We start from the raw sequence: 19,066 nt of genomic DNA, 5'->3' as shown, positions 1-19,066 counted from the left end.
TTATTTTGAGGCTTGACTATAAATAGCCCTTTAAATCTGGGCAAAATTGGTTTGAGAATAGTATATAGCATTTTGTTGGGTATAAGACTTGAAGGGCTACCTGATTGTAGAATGGTTTGGCTTGGAGGAGACCTTAAAGGTCATTTGATTCCAACTCCCCTGACATGGACAGGGATTCCTTCCACTAGACCAGGCTGTTCAAAGCCCCATGCAACTTGGTCATGAACACTTCCAAGGAGGATGCAGCCACAACTTCTCTGGGCAACCTGATCTGGTTCTTCACTACTCATATTGAGGAATTTCTTCCATTTACCTAATCTAAACCTACCCTCTTTCAGTTTGAAGTCCTTCCCTTTGTCCTATCGCTACATGCCCTTGTAAAAAATCCCTCTGATCTTCTAGTACTGGGGGCGGTTCTTCATTCTCTCAGTCCCTGCATTTGTCTTCTGTGACTTGGTTGGTATGCTGGAGCAGTTGCTGGTGAAGACTAAGGGTGAAAAGTTGTTGAGTACCTCAGCCTTCTCATTGTCCTGGGTAACCAGGTCTCCTGTTTCCTTCTGGAGAGGGTACATGTTTTCCCTAGTCTTTCTTTATCACTAATGTACCTATAGAAAGTTTTCATGGTGCCCTTGATATCCCTGGCAAGGTTTAGTTCTATCAGGGCTTTAGCTCTTCTAACCTGATCCTTGGCCGCTGAGATAGTCTCTCTGTATTCCTTCTAGGCTATCAGTTCTTGCTTCCATCTCCATGAAACCTATGGAGGCAAGGATGTGTTTTGTTCCATCTTGAATGTGCTAGTTTTAGGGGGTCATGTAACGAAATGAGATTGTGACAGATAGAGGTTAAGGATGTGATAAAACTTTGCACCTCATCTACAGTGGTGCTTTTATATCACTTCTCATGGATTTGATGTCTAGTGATGCTCTTGCATCTTGCACCTCTCATGTGTTTCTGCTTGCTAGATTTAGCCACAATGTAGACATCTAACGTTTCTCTCTCCTTTTTTTGCTTTTTCAGGAAACCTAGCAAACTGCAGGCTAAAGGAAACAGCACTGCAGGACAACGCTTTTTCCACAAAGAGGAAGAAACTGCTGTGCTCAAGTCCTTATTTTGCAGGAGTGATTCTGTGATGCCAGTTCCAAGAGTTACCCTTTCTGTGAAAATCTTCTCTATGGCCTCTTCTTGCTGATGTCTGTCCCAGTTCTGGGCGCAAAGCGGAAGGATGCTGAAGAATGGGTACCTTCTTTATGGCTTTTAGAACATGGACACTTGTGTAAAGGTATGTGGTTGCTCTGTGGTTGGAGGGCTGGACTATGTGCCAAGGCCAGCAAAGGGGATTTGCTGGGCTAGAAAGTTGTGGCTATTGTTGGGGGGAAATACCTGGTTTAAGCTTTCTGCATGCTGATGTCAGTTATTGCTGCTGTTGAGATGACTGATGAATAACTCCCCTTTTGTGTTTGTTTAAAAAGAAAAAAAAAAGGCAGCTTGAATGCACAATGTAGCTTCTCACTAACTGAATGGTGACATGGTGAGCTATGTTGTATGCATTACTGTATGCCAAATCCTTTGTCTAATTGTCACACGCGTTCCTTGCTGCTGCTCTTGTTCCATCTGTCAGCTATGTCTTATCAACCCTACAGCATGATGTTCTGGGTGTGGTATTTTTACTACATGTTTGTTTAGCAGTCCCCTCAGTGAAAACTTGAGTCTAGATTGGTGTGAACTTAATAGTGTACAAATAGAAGGTTTTAGCTTTTGTGCTGATCAATCAGAGTTTCAGCAGAGAGGCTCCACTTCACAGAAGTGAGAAGGGGACTCTTTTCCAGTTGCATTCATATGTTCTGTAGTAGACTTGCAGGGCAAAAATAGGTTCACTGCTGCCCTAGAAGGATTTTGTTTGTTCTGAACAAATGGGGATGGTCTTGTCTGCAACTCTTTTATTCCATAGCTTTTTCTTCCAAGGCTGCTGGCTAAGGTTCAGCTTCTGTCCATTTTGGTGGTGGCTCTGTAATGTGTGCTTTTGTATCAGAGCAGAAAATAACTTCATGGCTTGCGAGTAGGTGTGACAGTTTGGATGAGTGGCTTTGGCCACTGTTGTTGGAGTTGGTGATCCTGCAAAAATATCTCCTTCCTGCAGAGCCTTACCCAGAGCCTCTTTGCACTGTTTTTAGAGGAATGATATGTTGTCCTTCTTACAGATCCCTGAATCTGAATGAGAATCTGTGACGGAGGGAGAACTGTTAATTGTAGCATGTTGTGCTGTTCACATATTTCAATCTTATGGAATAATGCTTTAGGGATGTCCTTGGACAGGAAGACAAGTGATCAATAGGCATTTTTTCTGAGGAACCATAGATGAAATATAGTCCAGTGTGTGTGAGGAAGTCACTGGACTGGACTTGGCCTATTTTGTGTTCTAGATGCAGCTGTGATCCTCGGCTGTGTGTCTCACCGAAGGGACCTGATGTTTTACATTATTGGTAAGTGAAGGAAAGGCTGCCACTGTATTTGATGACCTCTCCATAGGCTTTAGAAGGGTTTCTTGAAAGCCTTTGATTTAATTTTAGTTCAGAGTTTACCTAACAAACATGAAGTTACTGTCACCCCACACTGTGCCCTCCACCTGGCAGATTTGCCTCTCGACCATTTTTCTTGATCCAAAAGTCCTTTCATTGGCCTAATTCCTAAGCCATCCCCTTACTTTTTCTTTCGAGAACTAGTGGAGGGTTGTTGCCTCTGTGATGCTTCTTAATCCAGCCATAATGTGATGTGCAGAAGTTGTCTGCTTATCTGTTTCCCTTAAAGGAATCTTTGTAGTTCTAACTTGCAACTTGAAGGGAATTCCATGTCTCTGTTGGGATGTCTGCAGGCCTTACCTGAAACTCTCTACCACCTTTAACTATTTCCTTTGTTTGCAGTCATTTGCAGAGTTTTAAGAGACTTGATATTTTCTAACCTTACTTGTATCATAACACAAACCATAAATGTTCACACAATAGCATCTGCCTTAAATACCTAATTTGTATTTGAATAGAATACCATTAACAGAAAGGCATTTTTGGCTGATGCAGAGGGGATTTTAGAACCTGACTCAGCCACCTTGGCTTCTGCAACCACCCTTTGTTGTCTCCCTGCTGCAGGTGGGATCACAGTGTCTGTTGTAGCTTTCTTCTTCACCATTAAGTTCCTCTTTGAGCTTGCCGCACGTATCGTCAGCTTCCTTCAGCATGAGGACCGGGAGCGCCGAGGGGAGCGGACCATTTATGACTACGTGCGAGGCAACTACCTGGATCCCCGGTCCTGCAAGATCTCCTGGGATTGGAAGGACCCCTATGAGGTGGGCCATAGCATGGCCTTCCGAGTGCATGTAAGGCAATATTTTTGTTTCCATGCGGCTTTGTGGGCAGGAACAGAGGTCTGAGTTAGGGGTGGGCTCTTTAAATGTATTTTTTTGTTGTTGTTGTTGGGGATAAGCCAGATATGACTGAGGAGTAACTGGCAAGCTATCTGTTTATGCCTTCTGCTCTGTTACAATGTTGCAAATCTCTGTAAGTGTATATTTGAGGTTTGCACTTCTTAAAGTCTCCTGACTGCTACTTCCTTTACTGGGAAGTGAGTAGGCTGAGCCTTGCCTTCAACAAACGTGGCGCTGTCTTTTGGTTGTGCAGCTGAAGTTGAGCGTGTGGGAATGGGCATTTTACCAACCCAAGAGCTGTAAAGCTTCATGACCACTCCCCATTAACTGCAAAATGGATGTTATTCTGTCAGACCTGGAAAAACCTGCAAGGACTCTTGTCTAATCCCAAAAGGCCAAGTCTAGGGGAAGTAAGCTGAGTGAACACAGAGAGTTTGGAGCTATGTGGAGAAAGTCTGAGCAACTTGAAAGGTTTTGCTGGGCTTATGTGCCTATCTTTCTATCCCTCCTTCCCACCCAGGAGGCTATTAAAATAAGAAGAAAGGTTCAGCTAGGTTGCCATACCCATCCCTTTGGGAAGGTTTAACTCCAGGGTGCAGGCAGTGAAAAAAGCTAGGGGGAAAGGGACTTGTTCTGTTACTATTATTTAAATTTATTTCCTTCACCTTGCTGACACCTTTCCACTTCATGCTTGTGTGCCATTTGCTTGGCCCTTTATTCATCAACAATAGCTTTGCATACACTAGTTTCTCCTGATGTCAGTCAAGATGCAAACGACTTCAGGCCCCACACCCTCCCTTACTTTGAAACAGGGAATAATAATAACTTTTTCCTGACTGCATTCTGCTGATTGCAGATGCTAGGCAGGCTCTGGCCAACAAGCTGCTGGCTCTTGAAGAGCCATGCATATAGAGTTTCAAGGTGTAATTCTTTCCTTGTAAGGAACTAGTGGTTGAGGTATATTACCTTCTGAAATTGTCCAGAAGATCACTTTGGTGATTGAGCTGCCTGTGATTTTATCTAATGGGTTGTTTTCATTACGATGCTTCTTAGCAGTAAAGACTGGGTCAGCATCTTCATCACACTGTTTCCTGTAACAAATTGGTAAGAGTTTTTTCAGAGCTTAGCTGTACAAATGAACAAGATCTGCTTGTTTCTCTGAAAGGGTATGGCTTTACGTTTTTCCTTTTGCTAGTGAGTTCTCATGATTTCTGCTCTAATATTGCACTACAAGTGCAGATGGGAAATGCCTAGAGGCATGTTCCTTTCAGGGCATGCATGTGAACCCCAGCACAAAAGAGACTGTTCAATGCCCACTTGTCCTTGTTCATTTTGGAGAACACTGTGTGACAGAGCTGTCTATTAATTATTTTTCCTTTTCTGAGCTGAGGTACTTGCCCTTTCCTAAGGCAACTTGTTTTCTCTTCCTCTGTGTGCTGTATGTCCTTGCTGACCTGGACTTCTCTGTTTCCCATGCAGTTATTCTATAAAAATGGGCAACCCTTCCCTGCTCACCGGCCTGTGGGGCTGCAAGTTCACATCTGCCATGTGGAGTTAGCAATTGATATTCCTGTAACCCAGGAAGTTCTTCAAGAGCCCAATTCCAATGTGGTGAAAGTGGCTTTCACTGTGCGCAGGGCTGGGAGATACAAAATCACTGTAAAACTTGGTGGCTTGAATGTGGCCTACAGCCCCTACTACAAGGTTTTTCAGCCAGGTAAGATCTAAGTGGCCCTGTAATGATTCAAAGTAGATTTGGAGGTATTGGAGGCCCTTAGGTAAATATGTTTCCAGCTAAAATAGGTAGGTGGCAGGGAAAGGGTTACCCTTCACCATTTTCCTCCTGCCATGTGTGGATTCCAGCAACAGACCCATGAGTAAAACATACTTGTGACTACCAGTACATAACAAAACAGAAACTGCTTTACAGAACAAGTCATTAGTGCTACTTCAAGTCCCTATCCCTATTCTGTCACGTTCTCCATTTTGCAGTAACTTCTTCATAATCCATCTAGTAGTCAGAGAGTGCTTTTGTGAAAATATTGAGTTATTTGTATCTGAATTGGAGATGCTGTCATAATTTGCCTGTTCTTTTTCTGAACACCCTACTCTATTCTTGTAAGCTTCTGGAGCAGCTGATACCTTTGATTACACACTTAAAAACATTTCCTTTTTATCCATCTAAAATTTCTTTTCTTCTACTTCTGATTTTTTGACCCCACTTGGCTTCTTTTATGTTTCATGTACATGTCATTGAAAGGACCTCTATTCATTGCTTTGTGAATAGATACAAAGCTTGCTAAAATGTCCCTTCAGAAAGAAGAAGCTTAGGTTTAACCCAAATAAAGTTTTTTTGGTAAGCTGCATTTTCAGGTTTTCTTAGGTGTCAGCTAGTTTATATTTTGTATGTACAGTGGGAGCAAGTTCCTGAGCAGAAAGCTGGAAAATGGAAAAGCATTTTTTAGAGGACTAATAACTTAGGTTGCTTTATTTGTATTAAGTCTCTGATCCAAGGCACCACTCTGTGCACTACAACATATACTTCAGTGCTCAGATACTTTGCTTTTTTAATGTAGGGGCATAGAATGTGTTTAGATTTGATCAATTTTCAAGGGTATTGTGCCCCTAGTTGCTTTTCTTTTGCTTTTTGTAGCTTTACCTTGGAATTTATTTGACTCTAAATTATTGTTGTCTGCTTCAGGAATGGTTGTTCCCTCCAAAACCAAAATTGTCTGCCATTTCTCCACTCTGGTGCTGACCTGTGGGCAGCAGCACACTCTGCAGATAGCTCCCAGAGATGAGTATGACAATCCCACCAGCAATTCTGTGTCCTTGATAGATGAGCACAATTACAGCCTCTCCATCCATGAGGTGAGTTCAACCTCACCCCTTGCTGCTTGTCTTCAGGTGAGCTGGAGAGCTCCTTTTATTAGTTTGTTTTGTGTTTAGCTGGGGCCTCAAGAAGAAGAGAGCTCTGATGTGGTGTTTGAGAAGTCTGTGGTGTCCAATCGGCAGACCTGTGAGGTGTTCTTCCGACTCACCTTGCACTCCAGGGGCTGTTTCCATGCCTGCATCTCCTACCAGAGCCAGCCCATCAGCAATGGTGATTTTGACATCATTGTTCTAAGTGGTGAGTCAAGACCTAATCAGTATTGCTTCTCCAGGTGTCCTCTTGCAATGTGCTTTGCACACTCACGTCGCAGAGAATCTGTGGCTTCCCTGCAGGCTGGCCATGCTTACTTGCTAAAGGAAAGCCTATTCATTTAAAAATGTTAAGGTAAATGAATTTGCTTCTAACAAGGGAGGTCTCTGGGAGCTGATACTCTCTGATCCATCAGCAGATAAAAAAAGTGGTTTTCCCCTATTTCAGGAGGTTTCCCTCTGAAATTAGGCAATTTTTATTGCTTGCTAGTAGCTGGTATCTGAGCCAGTCATGTATTCTATGTTAAGTTATATGGAGGAGGAACACCACATGTAACCTATGTGTTTTTTGGGTTTCTTTACAATGCTATAATTCCTGGTTTCTTCAGGGGTCAGCCAGACTTCAGTGTGGCTGTCAAGTGGCTGTACCTTCAGCCTGGTGCTCTGGAAGGGAGGTTCTCTATGCCTTTTTTCTTCAACCAGTCACTAACAGACAAACAGCCATCTTTCATCCTACTCCTGGATTCTCTTTATCAAAATTTCACTTGACCACGTTTTCCTTTGGATATATAACCTTTTCTTTAACATTAAAGTCACTGATTTGATGGTGGCCTGTGCATTCTTTTTCATTCTTGTCTCCATTAGGATTTACACAACTCTTTCATGTCTATTTCCCTCAGAGAATGAAAAGAACATTGTAGAACGCAATGTGTCCACTTCAGGTGTCAGTATTTATTTTGAAGCTTACCTTTACGATGCTCCTAGTTACACCAACACTCAGTGGCAACTCCCACCAGTGCACCTGAGCTCCTCCCAGCGCCGTCCCTCCACTGCCATCGAGGATGAGGATGAAGATTCTCCTTCTGACAGCCAGACCCCCGAGAAAGTGAAGAAGCCTAAAAAAGTCTACTGCTATGTGTCACCTAAGGTAGATATCAGAAAGTTGCCACACTTGAGTGCATGTTTAAAGTATGCTGAAACTGAAGAGCTCTATATCTTAGCTCCAGATTCAGGTGCCTCAGATGTGGTTAAATAAAAGTTTGCTTATGGCAAACATGGAGCTTGTGACTGAGAATAATGTTAAAATAAGCCTTGCGAGTTTTAGGAGCGTGTTTTAGAACTTGAAGCTTTAGGATTGTGTTTTCAGATTTTAGGATCTTTCTAGGTCTGATCCAAATCCTACTGGGAATTTTCTTGCTGATTGTTCAATAGATATTCTGTTTGCCTTTCCTTTGCTTTTCTCAGGTCACACCTGCAGTTCCTATTCTCAATTTCTGATACCTGTGAATTTCAACTTAAGAGAATCTTGCCTTCTCAGATTTTATGTCTTTGTCCTGTTTCTGGAATGTTTTGCTGAAAAGGGAAAAAATGGTCAGAGAACAAAGAGTAAATTCATAAGTAGAAGAAACAGGAGAAACTGAGGGTTGTCTTATAATAAGAATATGTTAACAGTAACTATTTTCCATTATTATTGCCTAAAAGCATTCAGAAACTGGAAAGAAAATTCATCTAAATCTAATAATGCATTTAAATTCATTTTGTTCATCTGTCTCTTCAAATGCATTCTGAAAAGTGAAAGACTAATCCAGGAATTGCTTTCTTGCCAAAGGGAGAAAGAGGGCTGGGAAACAGTTGCAGGATGGAGGGAGCTGCTAGAGATTTCTAAATCTGTGCTGCACAAAGAACTGACTTTGAGTGCTATGTCCTTGTGAGCTCAGCATCCTTTCACCCTTGGTGTATTGTTTTAGGCTTCCATACTCTTTTCTATTGCATTATCTGGTAAAGTAGATCACCAGAAGCATGTGCTGTTAGAAGCTCCCTTTAGGTGCCAAAGTTGTTAATGTGATTCTTAGCCTCGCATGATTGTATCCCTGGATGTCTCTATGTATAGAAATAGAAACAGCAGAAAACTGTTACCATGCTGCTATTTTAAAGAGTTGCTGCTCATATTTGGCTTGTTTGTGGACAAATGCTCATGGTCAGCTTTTCCAGTCATTGCAGCTAGGAAGGATTTGTGCAGGAAATGGTTTTCTTTTGTCTAAAGATGCCAAAATTTCATCTTAACTTGCTCTACAGAAGACAGGAGTTGTGCAGTTAGTCAGTTGTTCTGGCAGAAATACACTGACAGTAAATTTCTGCAAATCTCATGGATTTAGCAATTGCAAGTGCTTTTTAAAAGATGTTTAAAATTATAATGAAAACTGGGGAGTGGTAGGAGCAGTCCGTTGGTGTGACTTTTGGTAAGACCTTTTTGGCAGTGCGTTACAATCTTGTCCTGAATTCAGCTTCCCAAGTGTACTTAAGATTACTTTCCAGTGAGGCTGGTGACGTTCTGCTGAGCACAGTGGCTTACTGCTGTGAAAGCTGTGTCGTGCTGGCATCCCACACACGTCATAAATGCACGCAGTCAAGTCTTACTGACAAGTTCCTTACACGTCTGTGGAGCTTTAAAGCTTTTCTCAAGTATTGTTCCAAATGCTGCAGAAGCCTGTTCCTGGAGTTAAAGGGAGGGCTAGCCTTATAGATCTGTCCTCTGCCTCGTGTTTCAGGGACAACCCTTAACAGATGTGTGACATTTAACATTTTCTTTTCCTTGTGGTTACTCAGCAATTCTCAGTGAAAGAATTTTACCTGAAGATCATTCCATGGCGCCTTTTCACCTTTAGAGTGTGCCCTGGCACAAAGGTGAGACTCTTTCCATGTACCTGTCACTGCACCTCCATGCTCTTAGCTTGTCATCCTTGTGAATCACAGTCTGTTTTTTCCTTTTGAATAGAAGGGCTTCCACCCACAGAACAACATTGTGTGGCATAAATTTCAACTCTGCAATTCCCTCTCAGTGCATGAGTTTTGCTAATATTTGTGACTAGGTGCCAGTCTTATCACTCTTTCCTGCCTCTATCCCAATGCTAGGCAGAAATCTTGATTTCTTTGCATTTTTCTTGGTTATTTTCCTCATAACCTTCCTAAAATGCTGTGAATGTGTCCATTGAAGCCCTCAGAATTGTGTGTGAAGTTTAAAGCAGCTTCCTAAATGGAGTTGGGATGCTTGAAATAGTTTTCCTGTTAACTGCATACATGTCAGGGAGCAGAGAAAGTCTTAAAAGCACAGGTGGTGTTGCTCTGTCTATTGAACATAATGTGCCTTCTCCATGATGGGTTTACCCTTTCTTGCATCTTTTTGCTGCTAGTTTTCATACCTTGGTCCTGATCCTGTGCACAAATTACTGACACTGGTGGTGGATGATGGAATCCAACCCCCTGTGGAGCTCAGCTGCAAGGAGAGGAACATCTTGGCAGCCACTTTCATTCGCTCTCTGCATAAAAACATAGGTAAAGGGACAGTGAGGTGGGTACAGTAGTCAGGAAGTTAGCACTTGGGTCTGCTGGTTTCCCTGGGGAATAAAGATTGCTGGCACTGAATGACTTCTGATGAGAACTCTGGTTCCTGGAGTATCATGCTCTGTTCCTATTGGTGCTTCCAGTGAATGTACTTCATCACAGCAGCTGTTCCTTTTCAGCCTGGCTTATCTGTCAGGCTCTTTGAAAGTGCACCTGTGAGTATGAATACCAGCAACATTAATTGCAAAACTACCTTGAGAGTTCTGTTTCCAAACCTTGCCGTGGTAAATGCACTTTTGGGCTGTGAAGCTGATCTGTGCAGTTAATCTTAGAAGTGCTCTGTAGATGTTTGAGATGTTGACATCTCAGGCCTCACCCAAATTGTCACTCTTCTCAGGAGGCTCTGAAACCTTCCAAGACAAAGTGAACTTCTTTCAGCGAGAGCTACGTCAGGTGCACATGAAGAGACCTCACTCGAAGGTCACGCTGAAGGTCAGCCGCCACTGCCTGCTGGAGTCGGTGAGTGAACGGGTCCTTTTACTTAGCCAAGGCTTCCTCCATCCTTATTCTGCTCAGGGCATAAAGAAGTCCAGACTGGAATGTGCTAGGGCAGCCATGCTGAAAATGGTTAGTCCCTCTGTTTCAAGGCAGATGCCAGCAGGCAGCTCTAGAAGGAGTTGTTAAACATAGGAAAGGACTGCTCAGGGAGGTTGGGGAGTCACTATCCTTGGAAGTGTTCAAGAAATGCCTGCATGTAGCACTTAGTGCCATGGTCTGGTTGACAATGCAGGGACCAGTCAAAGGTTAGAATTGATGATCTTAGAGGTTTTTTCCCAACTTGAGTGATTCTGTAAAAGGATTCATAGCCTGCAAAAGTAGGAAATCTACTGATGCTGCTCTGTCTCTACTTTCCATTGGAACTCGAGGCCTGGAGAGGGACTGTCTACCTGGACTAGAAATGGGAGCAGAACACAGAGCTCCTGAGTCTTTATCTACTGTTTTTCTGGCACACAGCCATTCAGCAAGATAAGCTGTCAAGTCAGATGTTCCTGAGCTGCATGCAATGAAACTCTTGCATCAACAGGCTACTAGTAGTGGTTCACAGTGATGATAAAATACTCTGTAGAGTCCCTTAATAAAATCTTCACCATGTCTGACCTGAAGTGTTGTGTTTCCAAAATAGAGCTTAGTCATTCATATAATGTAGTTCTTAAGTGACATTCTAAATACTTTGTATGCTGGGGAAGCAGTTATCCTGACTTATTGTTTCCCCCTGTGTCTCACAACAGTAATGTTGCAAAGATGGAAAGAACATTTCTGAGGAAAACAGGAGTGGCTGGGATTTCCCTTGTTTTATACTCAGCAAATTTGTGTTTCAGAATATTTTCTGCATGTACCAGTTTGCAGTGTTTGAGATTATGTTTCAGTTAATAGCTTGGACAAAATTACTTCATTTCTAAACAGTATTTCCATGACTACTTTTTCCTGTTATTTTGGAAATTCCTGCCCTGTCTTGAGCATTGTTACAGTCTAGTAAGACAAAATAAATCTAGTGCCATAATAATAATGATGATTATAATAACAGTAAAAATAAATATAAGCTCTAGTGACCAAGGTTGATAGGCACAATGGATGTATTTAGTCCAGAGATGTGAGTAGCGTGATGCTCTAACCTGTTTGAGGATAAACTAAGCCAAAACTGTCTGTGTGACTGAAGACTATCATGTAGCTTTTTAAATTTTCTCTAACTGGAGTCCAAAATCAGAGCACTGGAAATATTAGGCACTTGGGGTATTTTATTACTTTTTGCATCGTGACTTGCTGTAAGTATGAACTCACTAATTCTCTTCAAGCTATTTTGTAGTGCTCTTTGAAACATTCCTATTTTAAATCTAATTCGTGGGCTGAAAGTGCTTTACAGAAATTGCTCCTTCCCACAGGCATTTTAATACTTCAAACAATACTTTACTGCAGGCTTGAGAGTGATATTTCTGTGCTAAGACCTCACACTGGTTTTAAGATGAGCTGTATTTTATGTGGGTAATGTCTCACAACAGAAAATGAGGAGTTGGTTTTGTGGCTTTGTCAGATAAGAATTGGACCTTAGGTGTCTCTAATTTTTACTTTTTATACTTTCAAGTGCTAAGCTATTGGGGTTTTGTTTGCCCATTCAATGTACTGAACTGCATATTGGGTATGGGGTGCCAAGCAGTAACAGTTGTTGCTATTTTCTTCTGTTTTTCAGTCATTTAAAGCAACACGAAATTTTTCTGTTTCTGACTGGAGCAAAAACTTTGAAGTGGTTTTTCAGGATGAAGAAGGTGAGTTATCCTGTGAATAGAAATGCAGAGGAAGCAAAAGGAATGATGGCAGAGTAGTTTTAGTCTGAAATTCTGGTTTCTTGTAGTATGTCCATTCTTTTGTGGCTTTCCAGGCCTTTGATTTTCTCACAGATGTTAGTGAATTATCCTGCTGGTGCTATTCTAGAGCTACTTCACATAGGGACCTAAAGCCTTATGTAAATCCTGTCCCTCTAGCCCTAAAAAAAACCAACCAAACAAAAATCCAACTAGGAATAGGTCTTGGAGAAGAACCTGTAGTTTTGCAGTCCCTGCTTATTGCCACGTTGCTACAGAGCTATTCAGAATGATGAACTCTTGTGTTGGGTAATACTGAACAGCATGCATGAAACTCTTGAACTGATGACCCAGTTTGGATGACCAAGCTTGTTTTATTTTGTAGCTCTGGACTGGGGAGGTCCACGCAGAGAGTGGTTTGAGCTCATTTGTAAGGCGTTATTTGATACCACCAATCAACTGTTTACTCGCTTTAGTGATAACAACCAGGCCTTGGTGAGTCTGTAGTTCCTATGCTCAATGCACAGAGATGTGGCCACTGATGGTTAAACAATGCTGCTGTTAAGTGCTGTGCTACCTTATTCTTCTTTAGATTGCTTCCATAATCACTTCCAGTGCCTTTCTCAAAGCTTTGCTTAAGGATCTTAACCCACTGAAGCGTCAAAGAACTGGCTGGATGAGCAGTAAAGGGTGGCAAATCAGCAGGGAAGGCTGGATTTTTGGGCAAGAGGAGGTGACATCAAAGTGTTTAGAGGTTTTGTTGGGTCTGAATATTTCAGAATCCATTTCTGCTCTCATACAGCTTCTTTCCCGTGCATGTGAAGCATTTCACGTTCCTCCTACACTGGCTTAGGCATTTTATTTCTAATGCTTGGCTTAGAGGACATTACACTAAAGCTCCTTGGCCAGCTTGAGAGATGTAGTGAGTTGAAATGATCCCATATTTGCTATTTGTGCTGGTCAGTCTGGCAGCTGAATATTTCATTTGCTGTTTCTTTGCAGGTGCATCCAAACCCGGGGCGCCCCACGTATTTACGGCTCAAAGTGTACGAGTTTGCGGGCCGCCTGGTGGGGAAGTGTCTGTACGAGTCATCTCTGGGCGGGGCTTACAAACAGCTGGTCCGGGCTCGCTTCACCCGCTCCTTCCTGGCCCAGATCATCGGACTTCGCATGCATTACAAGGTAAAGCTGCCCAGCCCTGTCAGCTGAAGCCTGTGCTACTTTGGGGAGAAGTTGAATGAATGTTGGTGTAGTAGCAGACCCAGAATTCTGGCTGACAATGTAAGGGGTGTTTTGTTCTTCCTTCTATGCCCTTGCTTTCTTACTCTTTCACACAGTATTTTGAAACGGATGACCCAGAATTCTATAAATCCAAAGTGTGCTTCATACTGAACAATGATGTGAGTGAGATGGACTTGGTCTTTGCTGAAGAGAAGTATAGCAAAACAGGACAGCTTGAGAAGGTGAGGGAAGCAATTCCTGAAAGTGGGAAGGTTTAACCCCTGATACCCGCAGCAGTGGGGACCAAGAGCTCTGCTGTGCCCCAGAAAATGGAGCTTACTCTGGGAAGTAACCCCTTTCTTGTTTTTTTTGTGGATGGGAGTTCAGGTTTGGGGAATGCTACTGGTCACACTCATGTCAAGTTTTCTGTTTTCAGGTGGTAGAACTGGTGGCAGGCGGGGCTCAAATACCAGTGACCAATGAAAACAAAATCTTGTACCTAAATCTGCTTGCACAGTACAGGCTGGCGAATCAGGTTAGAGAGGAGGTGGATCACTTCCTGAAAGGTAACATACTGCCTGCTCCCTGTTCCTCTCTGCCTTTGTGTCCCAGGCCATACCACATGCTGCTCTTCTCTTCCAGGTCTTAATGAATTAGTTCCTGAGAACCTCCTGGCTATTTTTGATGAGAATGAGCTTGAGGTAATTCCTGCCTCCCTAAGCAGCTCTACATTTACTTCCCCTCCTCTCTGACAAATTGAGTGCTTTCTGGATCTGGGAAAAAACGGAAATGTTTCTTGTCTGAGCACTTTAAACATCTGCAATTTGCACAGTAGCTGTTGCCTTGTTTCCTGGGCTCCTGACTTTCTGACTGCAGTCTCTTGCCTTTCAGCTGCTTATGTGTGGTACTGGAGATATCAGTGTCTGTGACTTCAAGGCACATGCTGTAGTGGTAGGAGGATCTTGGCACTTCCGTGAGAAGGTAAATGAAAGGCTTTCTCCTTCCTGCTTGTTGAAACTAGTTATTCCAAATACATCAGAATTGGTTGGAATTTAATTTTTCAGAAGGACAAACTGAAAAATTTAGGGGTCAGGTAGGACTGTACACACTATGATATAATGTTTCCCCCTAGAGAGATCCCTTCTGGCTGACTAGAACTGATGCTTAATCAGATACCAGCAAGTAAAAATTGTCAGCAGTGGTCTCTTTAAAAACATCCACCACAGCTCTAATGAAGAACAGTTCATCAGGAAGTCAGGAGGAGTTGGTGGGAATTACTGCTACTGAAGATGTTCATGGTGATATACTTATCTCTAAGAGATGCTTGAAAAACATGCTTGCAGCCCACATGTAGTGTTTGGAGTTCAGTGCTGTGGTACTACTGATGTAGTAGCCTAAATTTGTACCTCCTAATGGTTCTCATCCCTTTCTGCATTTCCCAGTGGGAGGGGTATGGGAATAGTAGCAGCTTTGTTTAGAAAAATAATGGAAGCTGCCAAAACACCCCAGATAAAAACAGATAGAAACTTGTGTTTTCAATCTGTAAACACTGGGATGGTTCCACTTGCCTGCAGAAGTACCAGATTATGTGAAAAACTAAAAAATTAACATAGTGCAAGAAGGAAGTGCGCTTTCTGCATTGTAAACCTACCTCATTGCCTATGCAGGTATTTCTGAAAATAAAATCTCTGTGGGGAGAGCAGAAGCCTTTCTACTTTAAGGGAAAGGATTGGTGGGAGATAGTAGTGTGGGATGCCTCTTAACTGATTAGGAGCTATGTAATACTTGCCTCTGTGTGTCACCCTGGTAAAACAAATCAAGTCTAACTGTTAATAGAACACTTGCTTGTGACTGCAATTGACTGATATTCTTGTAAGTTGCTGATGTGCTTGCTTGATTTCCTTGGCTGACCTGTCTTTACCTTTCCTGGTTTGGAACAGGTCATGAGGTGGTTTTGGACTGTGGTCTCCAGTTTCACACAGGAAGAGCTGGCCAGGCTTTTGCAGTTCACTACTGGTTCCTCCCAGCTGCCCCCAGGAGGGTTTGCTGCACTCTGTCCATCTTTCCAGATCATTGCAGCTCCAACTCACAGTACTTTGCCGACAGCCCACACTTGGCAAGTATCCTGGGGTGGTAGGACTTCCTTCCTTGTGCTTTTGGGAATGACACCAGCCAGTTGTGGTGGGCAAACAGTGTAACGTGTGTGATGCTTGTGTCAATCCATCTAAAGGCAGCTAATGGGGGTGGTTCCCTCTCAGCTCTCAGACCTAGTTTGAATGGAATTTTTCTTTTTTTTATTTTTTTTTACAGTTTTAACCAGCTGTGCCTCCCTACTTATGACTCCTATGAAGAAGTGCACAAGATGCTGCAGCTAGCTATCAGCGAGGGTTGTGAGGGATTTGGCATGCTGTGATTGCCCCTCCCCAGGGGACCATTTAGCCTCTCAGCTCTTTGTGGCAAGACCCAAGTTCAATCCTCTGCTTGTTCTCCTTCCCTTCGCTTGGGCAGTGGAGGCAGAGCAAAGACTCCATGTAAAGGAATTTGTCATCCAGAAGATGTCATGTGGCCTTTCTGTATCCCAAATATGTCATCAAGAGCTCATTTTTTCCCTTTTCCTCATTCTCCCTTTGGTTCAATGTGAAAAAGCAAAAGGACTGGTGTGTTTGTCAAGGAGATACTGCACTTGATTTCCATGCACCCTGTGTGCCCATCCTTCTGTGAGAAGATGAAGTTCATAAGCAGAAGTCACACTGAGGTGCAGGAGGTCTGCTGAGCTGCCTTTACTGTAGCTCTCTAGGAGGAAGAGGGAAGACCAGCATGGAGCTCTGCTGGAAGCCTTGGCTCATAGGAAGTCTTAGTAGCTTCCTTTACCCTGGCTCAACTCCCCCAGTGATGCTCCCTGATATCTCACTATGACTCGTGAGGGGAATAGGGTTGTCCATCCTTTCAGCACCTGACCCAGAAGGGTTTCTGGTTCTCCTTCTCCATCTTGCTCTGGATGCTCTTGTTGCCTGTGCCCCAGAGAAAAAAGGGCAGTATCCACTGGAGGGAGTAACCCAAAGAGGAGAACAATCTAATTGGAGCACAAATGCTGGCCCTGACAGTGATCCTGTACTACCTCGGCCAGGGTCCAGCAGCAGAGGCGCCCTTCTCCAGCAGTGGCTGGTAATTAGCTTCTGCAAACTAACTGGAAGAGGAGTTTCTCCTCCACTGAATGTTTCTGACAGTTGATGTTGCACAGGAAGCTATTCCATGCCCTTGCATTCTTTTCCCTTCCTCAGGAGAGAGCGTATGGGCATGAGTGTGATCCCTCAATGCTGAGCACCAATGCCTATCCCCCATTCACCTTCAGGGTATGTATGTTACGTGCTAACAGTGACAGATCAATAAGCAGCTACAGTGTGCACTGTGCTTGCATTTGTTGTTGGGATGATGGTACTGTGCAGAACACGGTACCTCCACCCCAGCATCCCATAGGATCTTGGCTTCTACCTCTATCATGCAGCAGCCTGAGGCTTCTCTTTCTCTACTGCATTTCAGGCAGAGTGTCTGGGGAGTTGCTGGTGCCTGGAGACCAGCTAGATTTCTGCCCTTCCAACCTTCTTACCATCTTTCTTCATCTTTCCTTTCCACATGTTCCATTCAGTGCTGTTAGCTTTCCAGCACAAAACGTTAACTAGAATTTCACTTAAGTGGTCACTCAACAGCTTGCATCTGCTATTGTCTGGCTTGTGGGGAAAGGAGTGGATAGACCAGGATGAGAAGTAAGCTTATGACTGGGGTCTGTTATATTTAGCAATCCATTCAGCCCTTCCCAGGGAAGTAAAGGGAAGGGGAATCTGGGAGCCTTGATGAGTACTTCAGTGAAGCAAAATTCAAGATCTTTGCTTTCTACAGTCTACAAGTAAGTCAAAGGCATGCAGGAGTCATAGTGGGAGAAATGCATTGCTACTATCTGCAATGTAAGCTTTCAGTGGATTATGGAATTGCTGGATGTCTTCCAGAATGGATTCTCAGACTGGCATCCCTGAGCTAATTTTAGAACCCTGTATTGGATAAAATGTCAAATCATCCTCTTCAGTCCCCTTCTGCTGTCCTCAGGCTGATCCGGTCAGACTTGAGCACAGTATGGATATTTTAAGTTAACTGTGTGTGCTTTTCAAATCTAGCTTAGTTGAATTGACTGGGAATTTGTGGGAAATATTCTACATCTATAAAATGTTTTTAAGGAAGCACCTTAGTCATTCTTGGGCTGAGTGTGCTACTTCTGTACAGAAAAAAAAAAAAGCCATTTTGGTGCCAAAAAGCAGTCAGCTGAACTTTGAGACTACTCAGGGGGATTTCTTTGCCTTGTGAATTCATCCTTCAGTGGCACTGAGGTGCTGCAAGGCTGCCGGCTTGATAGTTGCCACTGTTGTGCTCTGACAGATCACATTAGTAGTGGCTGTTCTCCCTTTTTTAGTGCAGGCTGCATTCTGCAAGGTTCTGACCTTCTTTGGGTGGAGAGTATGGTACCATTTTATTTATACTGCAGGTGGCTTCCATGGTCAGTAGAGTTACAGCTCCTGTGTTCACCATGCCACCGCTTCAGTGCTTTCCCAGGGGACCGAGAGGAGGTGGTGGTGCTCAGCTTAACTCCACTTTGTTGGGAGGAATGGCTTGGTGTTTTTCCCATATTGTAGCCTCACCTCGTTGAGGATGTTTTCAGTCCTGTAGCTGTGGGCCAGCTCTGACAGTGACATCTCCCTCAGGAATCTTTTCCCTTCTTCTCTTGAACTGGCCTTTTTTTATTCTGAGGATGCTGACCACTGAGTGGACTTCTGCTGGAAAAAGCTCCTAATGCTTCTTGTTCCATTGCAGCTGGCACCCAACACTTCCCAGCAGCTGTGAAGATGCCAAGGACTTCCTTCTTAACACAAGTGCAGTCAGAACTGGGATGGGTACTCTTAGTCAACTAAACCCATCCCCTCTGTGTGCACAGGCCCCTAGGCTGCCCCATGTTCCTGAGTTCCACCACAATATTTCTAAACTTTTCTCTAGCTTTACACCCTTTCCCAGTTACAGTCACTTTGAATGCTGCCCTTAGCTCTGGCAATGGGGATGTGCTTCTGTCACCTATACTGTATGTTCCTTCTGGCTCATTACTTCCCTTTTTTACTCCTTATTTATTGCCACTTAATAGAGGCTCTTCTGTAGAAATCATTAGGATCCTGATACCATCTTAGACAGGTTCTCTGCTTCCTGAAGTTGCTTTGAGGTGCAGGGGGCCTGGCTTCATCCTGCACCTGCAGGCCATGTTGCATGTTTATAAAAACCAGGAGCTGTTGATGATACAGGTCAAATCCTACTTCCCTCTGGTGAATTTCTGGCAGAGTTCAGCCAAAATTTGGAAGCCTGTGGTTGTAGTAGCTGATTTTGTAAATAGTTTGTATAATAAATAAAATATTTTAAAAATTATGTCTTCTCAGCTCAGCATTCTTTCTGGGCTTTACAGAGGGAATCAAACTGGTGCTGTGTGTGGGCAAGGGGCCTCTCCAGGTCTTCAGATGTCTAGCAGAAGTCTGGTGCAGGGGGGAGGGTATGGTTCTCC

The 19,066-nt window shown here is 43.4% G+C and overlaps 1 protein-coding gene across 1 annotated transcript; it reads left to right on the top strand.

The window, feature by feature from the left end:
* The first annotated feature begins 1,064 nt into the window (after positions 1 to 1,064).
* AREL1 (apoptosis resistant E3 ubiquitin protein ligase 1) lies at positions 1,065 to 18,933 on the top strand. Its single transcript, XM_058806500.1, has 19 exons — positions 1,065 to 1,279; positions 2,421 to 2,480; positions 3,141 to 3,367; positions 4,895 to 5,132; positions 6,117 to 6,286; positions 6,365 to 6,545; positions 7,237 to 7,484; positions 9,164 to 9,241; positions 9,748 to 9,889; positions 10,296 to 10,417; positions 12,144 to 12,219; positions 12,641 to 12,750; positions 13,258 to 13,437; positions 13,593 to 13,718; positions 13,913 to 14,042; positions 14,119 to 14,177; positions 14,368 to 14,457; positions 15,417 to 15,592; positions 15,787 to 18,933. The coding sequence occupies exons 1-19, from the start codon at positions 1,189 to 1,191 to the stop codon at positions 15,887 to 15,889; spliced, it is 2,607 nt and encodes an 868-aa protein (XP_058662483.1). The 5' UTR covers positions 1,065 to 1,188; the 3' UTR covers positions 15,890 to 18,933.
* The last annotated feature ends 133 nt before the right edge of the window (positions 18,934 to 19,066 follow it).

This window comes from Ammospiza caudacuta, chromosome 6 (genome assembly GCF_027887145.1).
Source record: "Ammospiza caudacuta isolate bAmmCau1 chromosome 6, bAmmCau1.pri, whole genome shotgun sequence".
Classification (NCBI taxonomy): Eukaryota; Metazoa; Chordata; class Aves; order Passeriformes; family Passerellidae; genus Ammospiza; species Ammospiza caudacuta.
Note: the sequence above shows the minus strand (reverse complement) of the source record. Positions and strands in the feature narration are given on the sequence as shown.